At 35.2% G+C, this 24,067-nt stretch overlaps 1 protein-coding gene across 16 annotated transcripts in view; it reads right to left on the bottom strand.

The window, feature by feature from the left end:
- Positions 1–24,067, bottom strand: part of RC3H1 (ring finger and CCCH-type domains 1) — a 70,882-nt gene that overhangs the window by 2,383 nt on the left and 44,432 nt on the right. For 8 of the 16 annotated variants that reach the window (XM_081493685.1, XM_081493689.1, XM_081493683.1 and 5 more), the window contains 11 exons: positions 20,036–20,154; positions 18,568–18,680; positions 15,202–15,483; positions 14,743–14,957; positions 10,521–10,891; positions 9,860–10,027; positions 5,652–5,804; positions 3,361–3,574; positions 2,809–2,899; positions 2,551–2,683; positions 598–774 (listed from right to left, as the gene is read on the bottom strand). In XM_081493685.1, the coding sequence (XP_081349811.1) occupies positions 598–774; positions 2,551–2,683; positions 2,809–2,899; positions 3,361–3,574; positions 5,652–5,804; positions 9,860–10,027; positions 10,521–10,891; positions 14,743–14,957; positions 15,202–15,483; positions 18,568–18,680; positions 20,036–20,154 (2,036 nt within the window). Of the gene's footprint in view, positions 1–597; positions 775–2,550; positions 2,684–2,808; positions 2,900–3,360; positions 3,575–5,651; positions 5,805–9,859; positions 10,028–10,520; positions 10,935–14,723; positions 14,958–15,201; positions 15,484–18,567; positions 18,681–20,035; positions 20,155–24,067 lie in introns of all 16 variants that reach the window. The other 8 variants (XM_081493693.1, XM_081493696.1, XM_081493691.1 and 5 more) reach the window with 2 other exon arrangements.

Here is a 24,067-nt window from a genome sequence, read left to right as displayed (position 1 = left end):
AGGCCAGAATACTGGAGTGGGTAGCCTTTCTCTTCTCCAGGGGATCTTCCCAACCCAGAGATTGAACCCAGGTCTCCCGCATTACAGGTGGCTTCTTTACTAGCTGAGCCACAGGGAAGCCCAAGAATACTGGAGTGGGATCCTATCCCTTCTCCAGCAGATTTTCCTGACCCAGGAATCAAACTGGGTTCTCCTGCATTGCAGGCAGATCTTTTACCAACTGAGCTTCAAGGAAGCCCTTGGATAATACAGCACTGCAAAAAATGCCATCCCCTCTGCTTCCTTAATCAACTTGTTTAGCAGAAATTTAGTAACTTTCAGATAATCACCCTGTTTTCCTTGAAACTTTATTATAAATACAGAAAACTAAGACAAAGAACACACTCAAACCAAAATATAAATGAGGAGAAAAGTGATAAAATAAGAAGGCAGTCCATCTTCACGACACTTTCTAAGTATTAATCATTCATTTTAGCCTTGGGGTGATGATTCTATAGCTCTAGATGATTCTAGAACTCCAGAGCCACAAGTTCAGTGACAGAACTACACACAGGGTTCCCTTTCACCTTCCCTCTCTCTTTCCACAGTAATACTTACCATACTCAGTTCCCGGGTTCTCTTCCCAATTTCCCTTTCCACCTGGTGCAGTTCCAAGCTCAACTGCTCACTTGAGATCATTCCAGGCCATTTTGGAGGAGGTGGTGGTTGTGGGGGTTGTGACTGGCCTGCCAAGGTGTTCGCCTCCCTCTGCAACACCAGTCTGTTACTAATAGCCTAGTGCATAAAGCCAAGCACATACACAGCTCAACACATTTCACACCATGCACAGAATGACCAGGCCCGATTCCAGACCACAGCCTTTAGTAGCTTATTACTCATATATATTTGCAGTAAAAATGATGCAACTATAAGGCACTGTTTCTTTGAATTATCATTTGAATAAAAAAGGAAAACGATGGGGGATTTAAACTTAGTGAACAGTAATTTAATCTTTGGTTTAAGTTGCTCTTCTTTTCTTATTCAAGAGAGAAGTCAACTATAACTGTGGGGGAAAAAAAACTATAAAAGTGCTTTTTTTTTTTCTTTTTTAACTGAACTTTCTCTGAAATAAATTGTATAATTTCTTTCAATGAAACTTCAATAATGACAATGACTTTTAACCACAGTGAGTTAAACAATGCTAAGATTTTTTGGAACAGAAAATCAGTCTAGGAAATTTCAACTAAGATAAAAAGCCATGAAATAGCAAGGTAAGGAATTATATTTTATGAAGTTAAAGGTCCAGATCTTTAATAACTAGTTACCTGAAGATGAACATAGTAAACATAGCATTCTTTTTTCTAACAATAGGAATTAGCAAGACGTTTTGGACCAATGTAAATAAAGCAATGGAAAAAGGAGACAAACATGAATACTATACAGGTTTATATTTCTAAACTTTATCACTTACATAAGAGTATAAGCCAGACACATGCTGAAAAACAAGCAAGCAAACACACAGAACATCCTACCTATTGGTCTTGCTAATAAGAAAGTCTAAGACAGAATTAGTTAGAAATTTATTTCCAAAGCAATGCCTTATATATTATTAAAGATCTTGGTAGAAAGAAAAAGACTAACGTTCTAAGAGCATCTTTTTCTTCAGAAGGGAGCAATGCATTTATCACTGAATGTCTTTAGCTTTTCATATTCAAAGTCTATGTTCCAATCCAAAGGATAATATAAACAAAACCTAGTCTTCCTGATGTGGCACTTAAAGGACTTCAAGAATTTTTTGTCTTCTGACATTCTGTTTCTCTTAAGTACTAGATAGCATGGTGGAAAGAACACTGAACTTGGAGTATGAAGACTTGGGTTCATGTTTCAGTCTCTGTGAAATTCATATCCTTCAACCAAAAAGGGAGGAAAATACCACCTGCCCAATCTATGTGTCAGGAACCCGTATGGGTCAAATAAGATGTACAATAATAATTTATAAAGTGAAAGAACTATATTAATGAAAGGTGTTATTATTATGTAGAGGATTTTTTCTTTTAGGTCAAAGTTGTGAGCTTCTACTAAAGATACTGAGGAGTAAAAGAAATGAGAGAAATTTTTAAAAATTAAAGAAAATGTGAGAAAAACAAAATTTAAGTTAAAAGCATCTGTTGATTAAAAACTATATAGTATACCTTCAACTTAAATGTATTATCAGGGAATATAAGCTCCTTTTATGTATTTTATTTAATTTAATATTTTAGATAATCTAGGAAATTTAGATTATCTAAAATATTATACAGTATAAAAATATAAAAGGAGCTTATATATGTAATATATAATAATAACATATAAAACATATAAAATATATGTTTTCTATTCTCAAATAATAGAAATTCTAAATTTCCTAAAGTCTGAGAACTTCAAAGTATTAAAATTCTTTGAAAAATGGACACCTAAACTAACTCTTAAGAAAAAGACTTTAAAGTTTGAGGTTCATTGAACCTCAAAAGTTCCTCCTTTTAAAATCTCTTTGAGAACGCTTTAAAAACTGGAATATCTCTAAGCTTGTACCTCTAGTCCACGTAGCTGGGTCTGTTGGCTAATTTGATGGTTTAGCTGCTGTAATTCTAGTCGTAGCTGTTCCCTCTCAGCAGATGGAAGGGGTTTTCCATGACTAGTCACCTCTGACATAGATATTCTCTCCCTTTTGTGGAAAGGAAAATGTGGAATAAATTTTAAATTTTATTTAAAAAAAAAAACTATTGACCAGAAAAACAAAGCAAGCTGAGTAATTTTAAGTGTGTAAAAGTAATAAGAATGATGTAATACCTCTCATTGAAGTGTCCCTGAGAAGGTATGTTTTGATGAGGTGAATATGGAGAACCTCCCCAGCCACCATGGGTTCCATACGGACCATAATCTGTAAGAGAGTAAGTTACAGTGAAATGATGCAATTCATAAATTTGATTCTTCTTTTCAGGTAGTCACAATCTAAAAGTCAAAGTTATATTCTTTAGTTATCTTCAAAGATGGCTACCAAAATGGTAATAAGGTATTGATGTTTGTTTTTCCCCACTAAAATATCAGTCTTTGTAATTTTTCCTTTGGTATGAATTTTTAAAAAATAAGATGTGTTATTTTAACAAAAACAATGAAACTATTAAAAAACACATAGGTTATCCTCATATACAGACATTTTAGTTTGTACCCCTATAATTCCCCAGGTTATAATTACTTTTCTACAGGGCTAATGCCACAGAAAACTTTGAAGACTACTGCCCCTGAGGATTACGAAGAGCACTGATGGTAAATAAGGAGAAGGTAGTGTTGGCAGTTGTGATTGTGAGCCCTCTAAAATCTGATTACCTCTGAGATTCTTACCTGAAATGTTAATAGATTTTGTGGGAGCTCCCTGAGGTGCCATAGTCTGCATTGGGCCAGCACCCTGATATATCGTTTTGGAAGTTCGAGAAATGGCACCAAACCGAGATACTGTTGGTCGGTCTCCAAATGGGATGAGATCATCATCACTGGTTTCTGCTGCTCTTCTCTGAAGGTCCAATCGCTGGTCTCTCATTCCTTTACTCTCCACATTCTGAGAAAAAATGAAATGAGAAACCCACCCCTCACTTAGATCTCTAACATAATTTCCTCTAGCTCTGTAATAAGGTTAAAATAGAGTATAATGTTTTTACTGGTAAAGACTAAAATCGTTGGTTGCTTTTAGCTGTCATATAAAACACTACCTTTTGAATCTCCGATCACTCCTTATAATGGTATCTTTTTCTACAACATCAGAAATATTTTTTACATCATTATCCAGTATACATATATATACACACACATATATATACATATACAAATATGTATATGTACACATTCAAATAGATATATATGTAAACATTCTTTAAAAACGTGCCAACATAGGCTTTTAAAAGGGATTTCAGTCAGAAAGATAAATGGAAACTGATTGTCAGACCCTTGCTACTTAAAGTGAAGTAGCAACTTAAAGTCACTCATTCGTGTCTGACCATTTGCAACCCCATGGACTTCACAGTTCATGGAGTTCTCCAGGCCAGAATACTGGAGTAGGTAGCCATTCCTTTCTCCAGGGGATCTTCCCAACCCAGGGATCGAACCCAGGTCTCCCACATTGCAGGTGGATTCTTTACCAGCTGAGCCACCAGGGAAGCCCACAGTATAGCCCAAAGTCCAGCAGCAACAGCATCACTATAGAACTCATTAGAAATGCAGAATTTCAAATGCAGGTCTCATCCCAGGCTTACTGAATTAGAACTTGAACTTTAACAGATCCTTAGGTTAAATTCTAAAGATCAGAATTCACATCCAGATTCATGTTTGAGAAACACTGGGGGGAGATTTTTTATCCATTTGGGAAATGTTCAATAACATGTAGGTTAGGTTGGACAACATTTTTATTCTTTAGTAATTTAAAGAAATGAGTTTTATTTTGATAATGTTTATGTTATTTTAATTACTCTTTCTGAAACAAGGGTTTCTATCTACTCTGCCTCCTTATCTCATTCCTGTTCTTAGAGAGGCTGTTTTTTATGGCCTAAAAACAATGTTGCCCTAAACCCACTACAGAAAAGCAAAAGGTTCCTTTCTGCTTTTTTCTCCTCTATATTCCTTTCTTTCTCTTTTTTCTTTTATTATTGCCTGGCATCTAATCATATTCATGCTATAGATGCCACTTCACTCATTTACAGCTATCCTGGCATCTAAGTCTTCCTTTTCTATTATCAAGAACTGGTCTTCTCTCAACCTGCTGGACAAGTCTTTCTCTTTGAAAATCTGTATCTATCAACCCAGGGAACCTTTCTTAAAATTAATAAGGGCAAATGGCTTAAGAATAATAGTAAAAAAAAAAAAGTCAAGGCATACCTTTAACTCATCAACACTACTCCTAAGCATAAATTTCATGCATGTAAACAAGGAAACATAAGCAAGAATGTTTACTGTAGCACTGTAGATAATAATAAAAGATCAAAAACAGCCTAAAAATGTCAACATAAAAATGAATAAACAATTATATTTATTGTATGATATCAGTTATCATAAATGGTATCTGATAAAAGAAGTGAAAATGAATGAATTTGAACTTAGATATAAATTTGGATACATCTCAAAAAAAATGCTGAAAGAAAACATAAGCTGAAATTTATAATATGTATAAGGTCTATAAATATTCAAAACAAAATTGTTTATAAGTTGAATAAAAGTATCCATGAAATGATAAACTCTCAATTCAGGATAGGATTTACCTTACCTCCAAGGAAGGAGAGGAGCAGAAAATGAGATTAGGGAGGTATAGAAAGTCGGATTTAATTACTTAGGTAAAGTTTTATATCTTTAAAGGATAAAGAAGCAATTAAGATAAAATAGTCATATATTTTAAGCTTGAGTATTAGATACACTGGTGTTACACTACTTTTTGTTGAAAAATAAGATGATTTTAGTGTAATACATTTCAGTATACCATAGCTTATTTGAAACTAAGTAACTATAATTGTGACTCAAAAACTAGTGTTGTTCACTAGACTCAACTTTATTGTTTAAACTTAAGAGTTTTAAGAATTATAAAAGAAATTTAAAGTTTTAAAAATAATTCAATCACGCAGTATAGAATTATGGCTTAGTTGTACACATACCATCATTTCCACACTCCCTGCTACCACAACATCTTTAGGTTTTGCATCTTTGGTTCCAATGTAGGAGCCAATAGTGTCACATGACCAGGGTGAGTACTGGCTATAATCATTTCCTTTGTATTTCCCAGCTACCTTCAAGTCTTCATCCAAAAACTAGAGATAGAAAAAAGAAAAAGGAAACAAAATAGGAAATAGGTCTATGAGTAACAACACAGAGAAAGCAGGAATTTCTTTAGAACATCATGCTAAAGCAACAAAATAATGGTTTTTGATTTGTGTCACAATAGAAGATTTTTGTTGACTATGAAAAATATAAAACAAACAAAAACTGATGTTGAGCCATTTCACTTTGTTAACACAAGGTCAAAAAGAAGTATCTCAAAATCTTTCAAAGAATCAAATTAGGATTTTTGAAGCAATTTGCTCATCCTCTTTCTCAAAAGATTAAGTTAACATTTAAGCAAATAAGTACTACACCCTGGTTTTGCTAGACCCTCTTTAATGTTTCTTTCAATAATATTTCAGGTAAACAAGAGCACTAAACACTTTACACTTAAATGTAAGATTACACTAAATGTAATCTTAAATGTTCTATATAAGTACATGATGACATAATGACTTTTTCCCTGAAATCTCTCTAATAGCAACTTGTATCTTGAATAAAATCTGGTCCTTATGTTGATTCAATGAAGTGAAGACTCCAAATTTTCTGAGGATGAGCTCTGAAGTTATATAATAACCAAATAGGTATTCTAAGTCTGATGTATTTTTACTTATAGTCACATTTGTGTAACCTTTTACAGCCTTCTAAGTGCCTTTAGATATACACTATCTCATATGTTCTTCAAGTCCAGGTGAGACAACATGGGTGATCTGACCAAGGTTATACCAGTATAAGGAGTGCCAGGACACTATTAAATTGCCCTCACTTTATCACAGATGTATATACTGGCATACTAACACTCCAGGGGGGTACTGGCACATTTAAATGGCTCTATGCTTCCCTTATACTGAAACAAAATAAAATAAAAAATTCTATTTTCTGAGTCATCATTCTGGTCTTCTGCACTGGCAGAAGGATCTGCTGTTCACAAAATATCACTCATTTTCAAGCACAACTCCTGTTTCCATTGTTTATAACCTCTTTCCGTTATTTTTTTTGGTCCTACTTCTATTTTAAAAATTCCATCTCTTTTTTACATGTCTCCTCCACACACAAATTTTGTATAAAACAACTAGTTTTTTAAAAGACATGACCTACTAAGAAGAGTGTTTTCTGCCTCCAACAGCAAGACATGCAGGATAATTGGTTAAGTAAAAACAAAAACCAAAAATATACAAAACACAAAACCTAAAGTTGTAATTACTAAATAATTCTTTTAAAAATTATAACAATATGTTAGTTCATGTACATAAAAGTTGAAATACATATTAAAAAGTTGAAATATATAATAAACTGACAATGATACAGAAAATGAGATTTTGGAAAAATTTCTATGTTACATTATTTTCATAATGTATGAGTTTAGTATAACTATATGCGGATTGTAATAATCAGGACTGAAGTTTAATTATATAGCTTTGTTATGTTAGTAATGAGACAAATTCTAAAGCTCCTTAACAGTTACACATTATTTTTTAGAAATAAAAGAAATAATACATATAGTCACTATTTACTGAATGTCCACTATGTGCCAGATGCCTTATGTCACATTTAATTTTCACCACACCACTATGAGGTAGGTTTTGTTATGCTTGATTTACAAACAGAGAAACCTGAGCCTCACGGTTAAGGAAAGCTAAGTAACTTACAAAAGATCTGAGCCACAAAGCTGAACCTGACAGATAAGTGTATTTCATTCTAAAACTGGCTCACTTTTCAGAGTGTCATATTGCTTTCCATATTTCTCAAAAAATGGTATAGCATAACAAAGCTCAGGGATGTCTCTAATAGTCAGTGTTTGAAAAAGTATCATGTCATGTTTATCCTTTACAAGTAAAATTATATTAAGATGTCACAGCTTTACTAATTAACCTACATTACTGTGGAAAATTCATCCAAAGTGTTTAGATAGGAAAGCTAGATACTGTGAACCATCTTTAGTAATTTTACTTTCATACACCCCAAAGTTTACTATTATATGCAATATGGTATACTTTACTTTTCAACTTTCATTGCTTAGAAATACTGTTTAGAATTATAATTTTACACATAAAGCATGTAAGACATTTTCCTTACATAATATAAACTGCAACCATACGAAAAAAATCTATTTGACTTAAAAAAAAAATGGCTAAACACACTGAGCTGAGGCAGTATGTATAACAACAAGCCAAAATAAATACATAAGATCAACAAAGCAAAAAGATAGCTTTCTGAAAAGATAAAATTGATGATAAATCCCTAGCAAGACTAACCAAGGAAAAAAATTATTACTAACATCAGAAGTGGAATAAATCCTGTAGACATTAAAAAGATAGTAAGATAATACTCACTCATAATAACTTTTAGCACTGTCCTGTTGAAATACTGATAACCTTGAAATTATTGTTTATTACTCTCTAGTTGATTAAACAGTTTATTCTAGCAACTCTATTTCAGTGTTTTTCTGCCTTTCACTATCTATATTAGCCTGTCTCTTGTATTTGAATCAACCTTTTCATCCTGTTTTCCTTGTTATTGAGTTTAGCAAAACCTTGACATGTCTCAGTTATAAAAATAGTCTAAAACCAGGAATACAGGGAAATTTTATTAATCTGATAAAGATTATCTACAAAAAAGCTGACAGCAAACATCATAACGGTAAACTGTTAGAAGTTTCATTTGCTCAAAGACCAGAAATAAGAAAATCTATCATCATCTCTCTTTTTAATATTACACTGGAGGATCTAGCTTACACAACTAATATAAGAAAAAGAAAATACTTAAGAATTGAAAAGGAGAAAGCAAAATGGTCACCATTCATAGAGAACACAAAAATCCAAAAGAATCCACTATCAAATACTAGAATTAATAGGGAAATCTACCAAAGCTGCTGAACACAAGGATCAAAATTCATAAAAATCTACTTAATTTCTCTGTAATAAGAACAAAGAGAATATGAAACTTCAAAAAGGATTCCATTTAAAACATCTTCAAAAACATTAGTTTTCTAGGAATAAGCTTAATGAAAGATGTGAAAGACACTGAAAACCATACGAGGTAGGATATTATTGAGAGAAATTAAAGAATATTCAAGGAAATGGAGAGTATACCATGTTCTTGGAGACTCACTATTGGAAAGATGTTACTTCTCCCCAAATGGATCTAAAGCAACACTGTCCAGTGAAAAACACAACTGACCCACATATGTAACCTAAAAAATTTTAATAGGCACATTAAAAAATAAAAACATAAAATTAGTTTTAACAATACACTTAATTTAATAAATCCAAAGTGAAAAGGGGGCTTTCCTGGTGGCTCAGATAGTAAAGAATCTGCCTGCAACACAGGAGACCCGGGTTCAATCCCTGGGAAGGGAAGATCCACTGGGGAAGAGGTTAAATTGTTAAATGATTTTAACAATACATTTTATTTAACTTAATAATCCAAGGTAGTATAATCTTAATATGTAATTAATATATAGACTATATAAATTAATATAAATATATTACTGAAATATTTTTGAGGGGGTACTAATTCTTCAAATCCAATATATGTTTTATGCTTATAGCACAGGGGAACTCAGATTAGGCATATTTTAAGTATCATTATCCACATGTGGCTAGTGGTTAGCATACTGGGTTGTGCAGATCCAGAGATTCGACGTAATCCTAATAAAAACTGCAGCAGATATTTCTGTGGACATCCACATGCTGATTCTAAAGTATGTTTGGAATTTCCAAGGACAAAGAACAGCAAAGATAAACCTGAAGACCAAAACTGGAAAACAAACATCACCACATGAAGACAGTATGGTGTTGGTAGAAGGACAGAGAAATAGATCAATGAAACGGAAACATATACAGTCACCTGACTATGACTATGACCAGATTACGATCCTTTATACAAAAATCAATTCTGGATGGATTACAGATCTAAATGTGAAATAATAAACCTTTCAGAAGAAAACAGAAAAATATCTTCATGATCTTGGGAAAGGTGAAGATTACTTAAACTGCTGATAAAGGAAAAATTGATAAATGAGACTAAAAAGCCACAGGCTTACTTCCTCTTGATGGAAGGTAGGAGGCAATGTTGGTGAAGGTGCAAAAGGAGGTGGAGAGATAACCTTCCTTTCTTCTAGCTGTGCCATTATTTCCTTTCGTCTTCGATGTAGCTCATCTAGACTAGGATGGGGCTGGGGAGGAGGCGGAAGCCGACTGTATGGGGGCTCCTAAAAATGAAAAGATGAGTACAAGTTGAAAATGAATTTCAGGACACATTGATTGACTTAGCACATATTTTAAATAACTAGCCTGTATACTCATCTTAACATCTGGAAATAGCAAGACTTAATAATTCAAAACAAAACCCCTAAAAGTTCTCAGGATTTCCCAAAGACCTAAATATAAGTTTCTTTTTCTTGGTCAGAGACCATACTTTCTAAATGAATCTAGAAATGTTAATAAAATCATCTAACATTTTTAGAAACTAAGATGGGTTAGTGGGAGTGGGACATAAATTTATTTCCCTTTTAATAGTAAAAAAAAAAAAAATAATAAAACCTAAACCTATGAAGATTATGAAAAGGTGACAAAAGATGCTTTCTTTTAAAAGAATTAACTGATCAAAGGGTTATTACCATGGTAAAAGGTTAAACAAAAAATCACTGTAAGCGATAGTCAAATTAAATCTACATTAATAATAATAAAAAGAACTCAGCATACTCTGTTGTACGAAGGTCTGATCTGAGTTGGGTGTGGAGCCACTGGATAGTAACCCTCCATTTGTTGGTATCTTTCTCTGGGTTCTGGTACATAGGGTGGCACTGCTGCAGGTGGAATCTCAATAGGTATAGGACTTTCTCGGAAAATCTCCTCTCTTGCATAAGACTGAGCAGGGTATACTCGACGGCCATCATAGTGTGGTGGGTACATAGGTGGGTACTGTTGTGGCTGTGTGCCATACTGTGAGTTTACTACACGATCTTGGAGGTATGGCGGATAATGATCCAAGTAGGGAGCACCAGGTTCAGGAGCAGATGGTGGAGGTCGGACAAAACGGGACACACACTGTGGTGGTGAAGGATAGTACATACCTGTACAACACAAAAGAGCAACCAAAAGCAACAATCAGCCCATCTATTTTTCAATATAAGACTTTTCCTTTTAAAATATTTCAACAGTAAAGAATCAAAAATCCACTCATTTCTTTAGATGTTTTCCCCTCTGCTTAGGAATGTAGTCAGGCTAGACTTATATGAAAAATATCAAGCAAAAATTCTCCTCCCAAATTATTGAAAACACCAACCTACTCACAGTCTACAATAGTAAACTGGCTCTCTCAATTCTCTGATCATCTTTCTGGTGTGCCTAATATACTGCAAACACTGGAAAGCAAAAAAACTGTATTTTCCTGAAGCTTCAGTTCAGTTCAGTCGCTCAGTCGTGTCCGACTCTTTGCGACCCCATGAATTGCAGCATGCCAGGCCTCTCTGTCCATCACCAACTCCCGGAGTCTACCCAAACCCATGTCCATCGAGTCGGTGATGCCATCCAACCATCTCATCCTCTGTTGTCCCCTTCTCCTCCCGCCTCCAATCCTTCCCAGCATTAGGGTCTTTTCCAATGAGTCAACCCTTCGCATGAGGTGGCCAAAGTATTGGAGTTTCAACTTCAACATCAGACCTTCCAATGAACACCCAGGATTGATCTCTTTTAGGATGGATTGATTGGATCTCCTTGCAGTCCAAGGGACTCTCAAGAGTCTTCTCCAACACCACAGTTCAAAAGCATCAATTCTTCGGCGCTCAGCTTTCTTCACCGTCCAACTTTCACATCCATACATGACCACTGGAAAAACTATAGCCTTGACTAGATGGACTTTTGTTGGCAAAGTAATGTCTCTGCTTTTAAATATGCTATCTAGGTTGGCGATAACCTTCCTTCCAAGGAGTAAGCGTCTTCTAATTTCATGGCTGCATTCACCATCAGCAGTGATTCTGGAGCCCAAAAAAATAAAGTCTGACACTGTTTCCACTGTTTCCCCATCTATTTCCCATGGAGTGATGGGACCAGATGCCATGATCTTAGTTTTCTGAACGTTGAGCTTTAAGCCAACTTTTTCACTCTTCTCTTTCACCTTCATCAAGAGGCTCTTTAGTTCTTCTTCACTTTCTGCCATAAGGGTGGTGTCACCTGCATATCTGAGGTTATTGATATTTCTCCTGGCAATCTTGATTCCAGCTTGTGTTTCTTCCAGCCCAGCGTTTCTCATGATGTACTCTGCATATAAGTTAAATAAGCAGGGTGACAATATACAGCCTTGACGTACTCCTTTTCCTATTTGGAACCAGTCTGTTGTTCCATGTCCAGTTCTAACTGTTGCTTCCTGACCTGCATACAGGTTTCTCAAGAGACAGGTCAGATGGTCTGGTATTCCCATCTCTTTCAGAATTTTCCACAGTTTATTGTGATCCACACAGTCAAAGGCTTTGGCCTAGTCAATAAAGCAGAAATAGATGTTTTTCTGGAACTCTCTTGCTTTTTCGATGATCCAGCGGATATTGGCAATTTGATCTCTGGTTCCTCTGCCTTTTCTAAAACCAGCTTGAACATCTGGAAGTTCACGGTTCACGTATTGCTGAAGCCTGGCTTGGAGAATTTTGAGCATTACTTTACTAGCATGTGAGATGAGCACAATTGTGCGGTAGTTTGAGCATTCTTTGGCATTGCCTTTCTTTGGGATTGGAACGAAAACTGACCTTTTCCAGTCCTGTGGCTGCTGCTGAGTTTTCCAAATTTGCTGGCATATCGAGTGCAGCACTTTCACAGCATCACCTTTGAGGATTTGAAATAGCTCAACTGGAATTGCATCACCTCCACTAGCTTTGTTTGTAGTGATGCTTTCTAAGGCCCACTTGACTTCACATTCCAGGATGTCTGGCTCTAGGTGAGTGATCACACCATTGTGATTATCTGGGTCGTGAAGATCTTTTTTGTACAGTTCTTCTGTGTATTCTCGCCACCTCTTCTTAATATCTTCTGCTTCTGTTAGGTCCATACCATTTCTGTCCTTTATCGAGCCTATCTTTGCATGAAATGTTCCTTTGGTATCTCTAATTTTCTTGAAGAGATCTCTAGTCTTTCCCAATCTGTTGTTTTCCTCTATTTCTTTGCACTGATCGCTGAGGAAGGCTTTCTTACCTCTCCTTGCTATTCTTTGGAACTCTGCATTCAGATGGGAATATCTTTCCTTTCCTCCTTTGCTTTTCGCTTTTCTTCTCTTCCCAGCTATCTGTAAGGCCTCCTCAGACAGCCATTTTGCTTTTTTGCATTTCTTTTCCATGGGGATTGTCCTGATCCCTGTCTCCTGTACAATGTCACGAACCTCTGTCCACAGTTCATCAGGCACTCTATCAGGTCTAGTCCCTTAAATCTATTTGTCACTTTCACTGTATACTCATAAGGGATTTGATCTAGGTCATACCTGAATGGACTAGTGGTTTTCCCTACTTTCTTCAATATAAGTCTGAATTTGGACTTAGGTTATCCTGAATCCTGAAGCTTAGGTTCCACAAATCTTTCATTTGCATAAGTTTTGAATGTGAGATTGAGTTAACTGGAAAGAGATAGGGCCCTCAAAAGATCCATTCTGCTGGTACAGATAGAGTGGCTAACTGCATAACTCCAGAGTTCTTTTTTTGGCCATGCTGAAAGGCACGTAGTCTCTTAGTTTCCCAACCAGGGACTGAACCCATGCCCCGTGCAGTGGAAACATGGAGTCTTAACCACTGGACTGCCAGGGAAGTCTCCTAGAGTTCCCGACCCAACAGTTGTAGCAGTAGCTTCCCAATTTCAAGACATTTGCCTCAACTGATGAGCTCCTCTGTTGGCAATTAGGACAGAAGCGTCCTATATATATTTTCTTCATTGTGTATTTTTTTTAACATGAATTGCTGCTGCTAAGTCGCTTCAGTCATGTCTGACTCTGTGCAACCCCATAGACGGCAGCCTACCAGGCTCTTCTGTCCATAGGATTCTCCAGGCAAGAATACTGGAGTGGGTTGCCATTTCCTTCTCCATGAATTACATTATGTGAAAACTCATTCTCCATACCTAGTATTACCATTAAAACTGGCTATGTCTATTTTCTCAAATATCTGCTTCCTATTTTCTCACTACATTAGTCCAGACCTCAAGTCACACCTGGATTAACAATAGTCTCCTTACTCCTCCTTGACTCTAGACTCTCATTTTTACAATCCATTTGTAAATTTTCCTTTCTATTCCCAAAACCTCTATTTAGGGCATTCTTCCAGAGTCTTTTGAGTCCTCAAGTTCTCAATGATCTTCCTTGAGTCTTGCAGTTAATCTCTACCACACTAACATTAACCACCACAACTGAACACCTAATTTCAAACATGTATATAGATATACTCTAACACATATAGTTTTCCATTCTTTACTAATATTGATTCTATACTATAAACTCTCTAGAAGTACGTATTTGCATTTTTCATGTATATTACAGAACCTAGAAAAAAATATTAGGTGACAACTGAAGGGAAAAAATGTACTAAGTGTGTTTAGTTTATATTCACCATAATATTACATTCTTTTCTCATGCTTGAAGAAAACTTTTGTCAGGAAAATATATATTGCCTCAGCAAATTTCCATTATGTACTTGAATAACTTATTTCCATAAATATGTAAACACTTTTAATATACAACTGCTTCTAGCAGTTAGGGTAAACTGGTTTTCCTAGCTTTGCTACTTCATGTATTTCATATTATTTAGCTGATCATATAACTTCAGTTTTTCCCCAAGTATTAAAAAAAAAAGCATTTATTTATTTTGAGGAGGTTACTGAAAATATGGTCACTCTTATTTGAAATCATTTTTATAATTCCTAAGAAAAGTGAGTGACATAAATGAAAGATCATTACCATGCTGATAAGGTGCTGGTTCAAACGGCGGAGCAGCTCCTCGAGGATCCTGGTAATAAACATCAGCCTGCTGTGCTGGATAGAGCTGAGAACCTCGCGCCACCATCTGAAGAGGTTTAGTGACAGGCATAGCGGGCAGCTCTGTTGGTCCTCTTGGAGGTACAGGATGCGGATTAACAGGCAAGGCAGAAATACTCTTAGGGACCGATTCTAGCCTATGGGAGCAAGAGTCTGCATGTCAAGTTTAAGGTCTGGAAAACATTTCTAAATGTATACAGACATGTTTTTGTTACATGTAAAAAAAAAACTGCCAAAATTTGGGAAACAGGTTTCTTTCAATAACCATTTTTTTCCACAAATTTTGCAAACTTTGATCTTATGTCACCTATACTGTTTCTCAAAAAATCACTGGCACATGAAATAGGAATAAATAAACAAAAGTTAGTAAAAACAACGTACAAGTCAGGAGGGGACCCAGGGGCACTACTGCTCAGGTGATCGATCTTTCCTGGTTTCAGACTGGAATCGTAGCTGGGGTCTGTCCCTCGTGGAATCAGTTGCGTTACTGTATTCCCTGCTGATACAATCCCATTTGGCAGAGCAGGGGTTTTTCTGCTAGGCAGATCCACTGCCCCTTCTTCTGGAAGGATAGCTGTTGAAGCCAGGCCCACCTCATTAAGTTGACCTAAAGAGGCACTCAGGGGTCTTCTGGGAACCAGGCGTTTGTTCATTTTACGAAATCTATAAAAAAAGCAAAGGTGCACAACAAAAATCAAAATTGTCGAAGCAAAAATCAAGAAATAAAACATATTTAAGAAACAGATACAAAAGGAAAAGATTCTGAGCATCTGGCTCTAGCTATCATCTTGGAAACTTGTATATATTTATGTGTGTCTGTATATATACATATAGACACACATACACACACTTTGGAGTACGGGTTGGGGGAGACCACCCATCAGTAGTAACTACTGTTAGCAGTTTGATATATAATACAGATTTTTCCACTCTATGCACTAGTTTAATATTCTTACATTTGTAAGATTATTATTTACAGAAATAGGGTTAAATATGGCAGAGTCAGACACGACTGAGCGACTGAACTGAACTGAACTGAACTGATGGCTGCTTAGTAAATTTTTTCCTCTACTTCAAAATCTTAACTATTTCTTTATGTCAGTATACTTTAGGTTGTCCCTAATTTTTGCTATTAAAACAATGTGGTAACAGAAAATTATATACATATACTTCACACCTGTGTAAATAACCAAAAGCAGAATTACTAAGTCTAATTTATGCACATTAGAAATTGCTATTATAACTCCTACTGATTAAAAGAAAAAAAAAAGGCTTTTTTTCAATATCTTATTAAACACTGGCTAGTCTCAGTCTCTGATGGTTAAAAAAAAAATCAGGTTTTATTTTAATTTGCATTTCTTTAACAATTAGTGAAATTGAACATAGTTTCACATGTTTGCTGGCCATTTGTGTTTCTTCAGTGAATTGTTTATATGCCTGATCCATGTATCTACTGGTTCTTCTCTTTCTTACAGATTTGTAGGAGATCATTTTGTGTTATGGGTATCATGTCATTTCACCATTTTTCCTTCTTTTTACATTTGTGGTGTTTGAGCCATTATCTTAACTTTTAACTTTCACTTCATCAAATTTATTAATCTTCTTTATGCATGCCAGGTGTCATTCTTCAAAAATCCTTTCCTGGGCTTTCCTGGCACCTTAGTGGTAAAGAATCCACCTGCCAATGCAGGAGACACAGGTTTGATCCCTAGTCCGGGAAGATCCCACTTGCCACAGGGAAACAAAACCTGTGTGCCACAGCTACTGAGCCTGTGCTCTAGAGCCTTGGAGCTGCAACTACTGAGCCCATGTCCTGCAACTACTGAAGCCTGAGTGCTCTGGAGCCCATGCTCTGCAAACAAGAGAAGCCACAGCAATGACAAGCCTGTGCACTGCAACTAGAGAGTAGCCTCCCCGTACCACAACTAGAGAAAAGCCCATGCAGCAATGAAGACCCAGTGCAATCAAAAATAAATAAATAAAATAATATTAAAAAAAAATCCTTTCCTACATAAGACGATGTAACAGCAACAACAAAAATCTCTAAGTAGTCTATAGTTTTCTCCTAAATATTTAAATCTCGGGTAAATTTGTAATTCGTTTTGGTGTAAAGGTTAAGAATCCAGCCTTACTTATTTTTCAAATAGAGTTGTTTCATCATCATATTTTTTTGATATTGATGTGAAATGCCACCTTTTTTCACATTGCTGAGTTCCTATATGTATCTGGAATCCTTTCTAGATTTTTTACTGTATTTCATTGGTCTATCTATTCCTATGCTAATACCACAGTTTTTATACTTTAGCTCATAAAACAGGTTAATATTAACAGTTATTAGTCTAGTCCCCACTGAAGACTTTTCCCCCCAGAATTTCCTGGTTATTGGCATATTTTTTCTTCCAAATGAATGAATTTGTTAGGGCCCCAAAATCATCCTGTTAAGACTCTGAGATTTCACTGAATTTACTGTTTAAGAGAAAATAAAATCTCTATAATGCTAAGTCTCATCCAAGAACATAGTATGCTTCATTTAGTCAACTCTTATGTTCCTAGGTAGTTTACTAACTCAATTCAATACAGATCCTGGGTATTTATTAGATTATTTGGTGTTTAACTTTTTTGTTTTTGTTGTTAATGCAAAAGGGATTTTAATGTCACCTTGCTTTTGAACTGGTTATGTTTCCCTTTTTAGTTTATATGAAAGCAATTAATTTTTTGCTTTCGTATAATTTTTTGATTTGCTACTTTACTAAATTCTTGGTTCTTTTGATTCTAGTATTTCCCTTGAATTTTCCTATTTAATGATTTTGGCTATTTTATTCTCTTGCTTACATACAACTTGCTACAACTTCCAGAATGTTAAATAACACTTTTTACTAGCAGAAAAATTTCCCTGACTCTTGCCTGAAACAAGACTGTATCTAATAAACTAATACCAAGTAAGCATCAGGCTATCATGCTGGCTCTTGGCTTGAGATATAATTATCATGTTGGGAAAATGTCTACGACATTTTTGTTCTACTAAGGAACCTTGATGGACATCAAATATTATTCAAATGCGTTTTGGTATCTTTGGATATGATCACATGGTTATAAAACCCTTCTTCTCTAACCTACAGTAATTATACTGTGCTACCTTTGCACCTTTGTAATGGTGTCTATTTTAATGTACTGAATTCTAAGTTATAATAGTTGGGATTTAAAAAATATGTGAAATGAATCTGTAGCTTTCTTTAATTGTGTTATCTTTGTCAAATTTAGTGTCAGTGTTACACGGGTTTTATAAAACAATTAAGAGGTTTTTCCTTTCTTTTTACTCTGTGCTGGAGATTTAACTTCACTGAAATTATCTGGTCCTTGAAATTTGAAAGAATCTGTGAAAATGAGCCTGGCAGTAAATAATTTCTTGATAGACCAAAGGGCAAATTTCTCCATTGGAAATGAAATTTTCAATTAGTTAAGGTGAAGCAGTTAAAGCTGATGAAAACTCTGAGATTTTTAATTTGGGGGAGGGGGTACTGAAAATGACTCATTTCTAGATTTAGTTAACCCTAAGTAGTTTTTCATTTGTAGGCACAATGTAATGAAAGGTAAGGAAACTGATTTGCTTTTCTTTTCAGTTTTGTATTGTATCTAAACATTTCCTATTCATCAAAATGCAAATACATTTCTTCCTATTTCTCAATGGCAGCAAATTATTCTCTAACAAATTATTGGAAGGGTGAGTCTGATGACTTTCAAACTTACTTTTCCAGTTCCTCCTGTGAATGTGCAAATGTACAGCTGGCCCCCCGAGGGCATCCTCCTCTCTGCTTCATGTCTCGACACATGTATGTTTTATATTTGCTATGCTGTGGAGGCTAAGATCAAAATTAAACATTAGCTATTTAAAATAATGTAAATTTTGTGTCGCTATTTAAGGAACTTAATAATCTAGATGAATAACTCAGACTAACTTATACACTTATCTAGACTACTCAGAGCAAAAGTGCTGGAACATCATCCTGTCTGAGGTCTTAAGAGAGTCCAAAAATAAATTACTTAAAAAATGTAGCCCTGATTTTTCTATGTTGATATTAACTATCAAACATGTAACATCACATAAATTCTTGATTCAATCTCATGAGGGCTCTATGATCTTCCTTCCAACATTTTACAGTGGACAAGCAAACCCCTGGAGTTTAGGACCTTCAAATACTTACCGTGTCTTCTAATACTTGATTTGGACAGTGTTCAATGTAACTATGCTTACAATTATGTTCCTTTATAACATACTACAAATCTACATGGGCAGAACTTAAAAGTTAATATTATTTTTGTAACAGGGAGTTAAAAGTAATTTTAACTAAATTTTAACGTTAATTTTTCTAAACGTCTTAATCAAAAAATAAAGTTCTGATCTTAGATTGGGAAAAGCATATCTGTACTATTCGATTTAGCAGACACTTCTAATATTTCTTACTTTTAAAGAAATTATTAATATTTACCTGAGTCAGATAAATTAGTATCAAAGTTTTAATTTCTCAATCTTACTATGGCAAAATAAAAGATAAAGTGAACCTAACAAATTCTGAGGGTGAAATGAAATCATTGGGAGTAAAATTTAAAATGCCAGCCATAACATAGGCTATTAGATTTTACTGCCTTATATTCCATTAAAAAATATCTGAGGAAAATTTGGCCCACTGGCATAAGAGACATTATGAATGAAAAATATTTAAATACTAATACAGAAAAGCATTTACAAAATATATGAACAGTACTGGAGAAATACAGCATTAGCAATAAAAAGTAATACTTACAATCAAACAGAAAAGCAATAGTAGCCAGGAAAAGAATAAGTTTATATAAATGGAATAACCTTTAGCACGGAATCAAATGCTGCTATATCCAGTGTGAAAAGTGACTCCAGCACGGCATCAGGCCAATAAGGATTACTTAATTTCAATGCTGTCAGACAAAATTACTAGGCTAATCCAGTAAACTGGCTGCTAACCATTCTAAACTATAAATCTTATTATTTTTGTTACATTTTTCTTGATGTTACGGAATAGGGACCCACTAATGGACTAGGGAGTTAAATAGATTTTTAATTTTTAGTTTAATTTCTGGTCTTTACAGAGTCTAAAAATATTCTTGTCATCTTATTGGCTTAATTTTTATCTGTAAGGATAACCACAGTAGCTTACTTCTAAATTTCAAACACCTCCCTTACCTGCTGTTGATCTGCTCCTTTTTTGCTGTGATTCTGGATATAATCAACCAACCCATGTACCACTGTACGCACAGCAACCAACCCATTTTCTAGCTGTTCCCAAGTAGGAGGAGGAGCATCTATACAACAAATAAAAAAATTTTTTTCAAACTATGTTATTCAAAGTTCTGCCCAGTACTAAATTAGCAAAGGAGTGCCAGCACTGCAGAGGAATTAAGCTAAGTTTCATATAGCTATTCACGAAATAGCTTATTCACCTAAACATCATTTTAAAGAAATAAATATATCCTTTTAAAGTATAGGTTGCAATCTAAAATAACTACAGAGACAGTGAAGGTAACATACAGGAATGAAATATGACAGATAATAAACAGCAACTGTCATCAGACCCTTATTGTTGGAAATAACAATAAAGAGTGACAGGCCTGGTGCTCTGTGACGACCTAGTGGGGTGGGGTGGGGTGGGAGGAAGGAACGAGGTTCAAGACAGAGAGGATATAAGTATACTTATGGCTGACTGATGTTATTGTATGGCAGAAACTCATACAACATTGTAAAGCAATTATTCTCCAATTAAAAAAAATAACTCATATTAGAATCACTGAGAAATAGAATAAAAAATAAATTTCAAAGAGATAAAGTGATTTTTAAAAAAAGAATGACAGGGACTGTGTTGAAGAGTATGTCTCCCATCTAAGGTTACCGTGACTACTCAACTTCAGCTGACTGTTGTTATGTGAAGATGCAAGGATGACACTTCCAGATATACTTCTGTTTCCCAGGGAAAACTGAAATTTGACATTTTTAGGTAAAAAGTTTTAGTTTCTAAATGTTTGCACCTTAAAAAATGAGAGTATAGTACAGACCAACACACTTTGGATCAAATGTAATTGTGAATTGCCTATAGTCAAGCCAAATTGTAATGTCTATTTTGAAATTTTGTATAAGGCAAGTATTGGTAAACAGAATGCTTAAAAAGTTTAATAGAATAGCTATTACATAAAGCAACTGTGCTATGCACAATCATCATTTACTAAGTGCTGTGATTTTCTAAAGAAAAAATTAACTACAAAGCTAAATATGAAATGTTCTCTAAAAGAAATACAAAATAAAGCAAGAATGCATATGTATAAATGACTTCCTGTTGGAACACTCTGAAAAACTTCTGGGCGATGGCATTTGAACTAGGCTTTGAAAGACACATGGAACTTCATCAGGAAAAAAGGGTAAAGGCACAGAGAAAAGTAAAGAGAACAGTCATACACAAAGTATTTTACTGAATACCTACAAAGTTTCAGGTATTATTCTAGTTGCTCGAGAAGCAGTAGATATCAAAACAAAAACTCTTATTCTATTCAAGGAGAAAAGCCAGACAATAAATAAGATAAGTAATCAAAACACAAATTATCTAGAGAATGATGAGTTGAATAAATAGAGCAAAGAAAGAGAGTGGCACAGGTATGTGTAAAATTTTAGACAAGGTTTCCTGTAAAGGCCTCCTTGAGAAGGTTACATTTTGATTACAGACTCAAAAGTAGGGTTTGAGTGTGCCTTGTGGATCTACTACTATATATAGGGAGAAAAGCATTCCAAGAAGAGGGAAGAATAAGTACAAAGGCCCTAATATGGGAGTATGCCTGACATGTTAATAGAGGTGAAATCTGGAATGAATGAGGTGGGAAAAGAGTGAAAGAAGTTGGAGAGAGGTAAAGGAAGACCAGATCATGTGAGGTCTGGTAGGTCATAGAAAAGACTGGCTTGTATTGAGTGATGGAAACCACTGGAGTTTTTGAGCAATGGGGTAATAGAATCACTCTGGCTCCTATGTTAAAACCAGACAGACAATAGGAGGCTATTCCATCATCCATGAAGATAAAAGAGGGAGGTAGTAGAGAGGTGATAAGTAGATGGATTCTGAATGGATTTTAAAGGTAGGGCCTATAGGGTATGCTCATAGATCAGATGTACTTTATGAGAGAATGATGAGTTAATGATATCTCCAAGGTATTTGGCCTGAGGAAATGGAAGAATGGAGTTGACACTAAAAGGAATGATGGGTGGGTGGGTGAAGGATATGGGCTGGAACTCATTTTTAGACAGACTACTCTTATAATTATTAGATATTCAAGTAGAACTATTAGATAACAGGCAGGCAGATATACATAAGAATTTAAGAAGAAAGTCTAGGCGGTAAATACTAAATTACACAGATTTTAAAACACCATCAACTGTAATATGTATCATTATTTTATGTGCTACCAAAATTTTTAAAAAATTGCTAATTATTACGTCACTGATTATACAAATGCAGCCCAATTTCAGAAATGCTAAAATCTGAAAAAATGTGAGCCTCAGTACTGATGAAATATAGCAAGTTTGTGAGTCATACAAACAAAATCTAAAGCTGTGAGACTAGATGAGATTATCTAGGGAATGCGTATAAATAGAAAAGAGAAGAGACACAAGGACTAAATTCTGGAAGCACTTCATAGGTTAGAAAATATGGGGGGAAAAAGAAAAAAGTTTAGAGGTTATGGAGAGAAGAAGAAATCAGCAAAAGAGGCTGAGAAGGAGGTTTCAATGTAGTAAGAAGAAAACTAGGAGAGTACAATGGCCTAGAAGTGAAAAGAGTGGTACAAGGAGTAGAGAGTAAACAACTATGTTAAATGCTAACAGGTCAAACACAAAGGGAATCAAGAATTGATATTTGGAATTAGCTGCATGGAAGTCACTTGTGATCTTGACAAAAGCCACTTCTATTGAGTGGTAGAGATAAATGTCTGATTGGAGTGTGTTCAAGAGAGTGCTATAAAAAGTATAGAACTGGAGTTGTAGGTAGATGGCAAATGATGTCAAAAGTGGGTTCCGATGAAAAGAATGATAAAATGTATGCTGACAGAGCTACTCTATAGAGAAGGAAAACTGATGACATAAGAAACAGAGGCTACTGGAAGGATATACTTGACAAGATGATATTAGTACATAAGGAAAGGGGGTGGCCTTAGCTGGAAGTATGGTTTATCCACTGTCACACAAGGAAGGAGTAGAGTATATTGGCTCAGACTGATGTAGACAGATTGGTGATTGATGAAGTAGTGAGCTTATGAAGTGCTCTTTTGATTGCTCAGAATGTTCAAAGCACAGCAGTGGGAAAAAATAAAATCACTGTGTTCTAAAAATAGATCTTAGAATCCCTGGCAGTCCAGTGGTTAGGATTCTGGGCTTCCACTGCAGGGGGCCCAGGTTCACTCTCTAGTCAGGGAACTAAGATCCTGAATGCTGTGCAGCATGGCCAAAAAATAAAATAAAAAAATAAAAATAGATCTTAACTGATTTGATTAAGCAATTTTGGTAATAAATTTACTACTCTGAAATGTCATGGTCAAGTGTTCCAAGCCTTATTTTACAGGCAATGGGTATCATTAAAAGTTTGAGTGTCAAATAACATCAGAGATGTGATTTATTTTGCAGCAGTAAGCAGATTAGATCAGAAGAATCAAAAGAGTAGAGGAGACTGAAAGGCATTTAGTTTCAGGAAAAGGAATGAGGCACTCATTGAGGCAGCATTAATCTTTGGGATAGAGAGATACTGTGAAAGAACAGAAAATCTTGTTTGAAATGGTGTGTAGAGCAAGTGAAAGAAAAGATATGAGGTAAGACAAAAGACTCAGGTTTTAAGCTTACATACCTCAGAGAATCAGGTCATTTATTGAGAAAGGGAACACAGGAGAAAGAGCAAGTATCAACTGAAGATGAGTTTGCTTTGAAACACTGAGCAGAGGATGTAGAATCTCAGAAAGCATTTGGGAAAGTAGGTCTGGAGTGATGAACAGATAATAGTGACACAGGTTTTTGGGAGTCTATTATCTGTGAAGGAATAATACCTGATGCTGAGAATGAATAACAAACATCTTCCACAGAGAGTGTAGAGAAAGCAAAATTCCAAGAACACAAGCAGCCTACTCTTTAGGGGGCAAGAGAGGAAAGAGCAGACAAAGTGAACAAAGTAAGACAGCACTACATTCAGACAGG

Source organism: Giraffa tippelskirchi, chromosome 5 (assembly GCF_054371585.1).
Source record: "Giraffa tippelskirchi isolate mGirTip1 chromosome 5, T2T-mGirTip1v1.2.pri, whole genome shotgun sequence".
In the NCBI taxonomy this organism is placed as follows: domain Eukaryota; kingdom Metazoa; phylum Chordata; class Mammalia; order Artiodactyla; family Giraffidae; genus Giraffa; species Giraffa tippelskirchi.
This window is presented reverse-complemented; position numbering and strand designations above follow the sequence as displayed.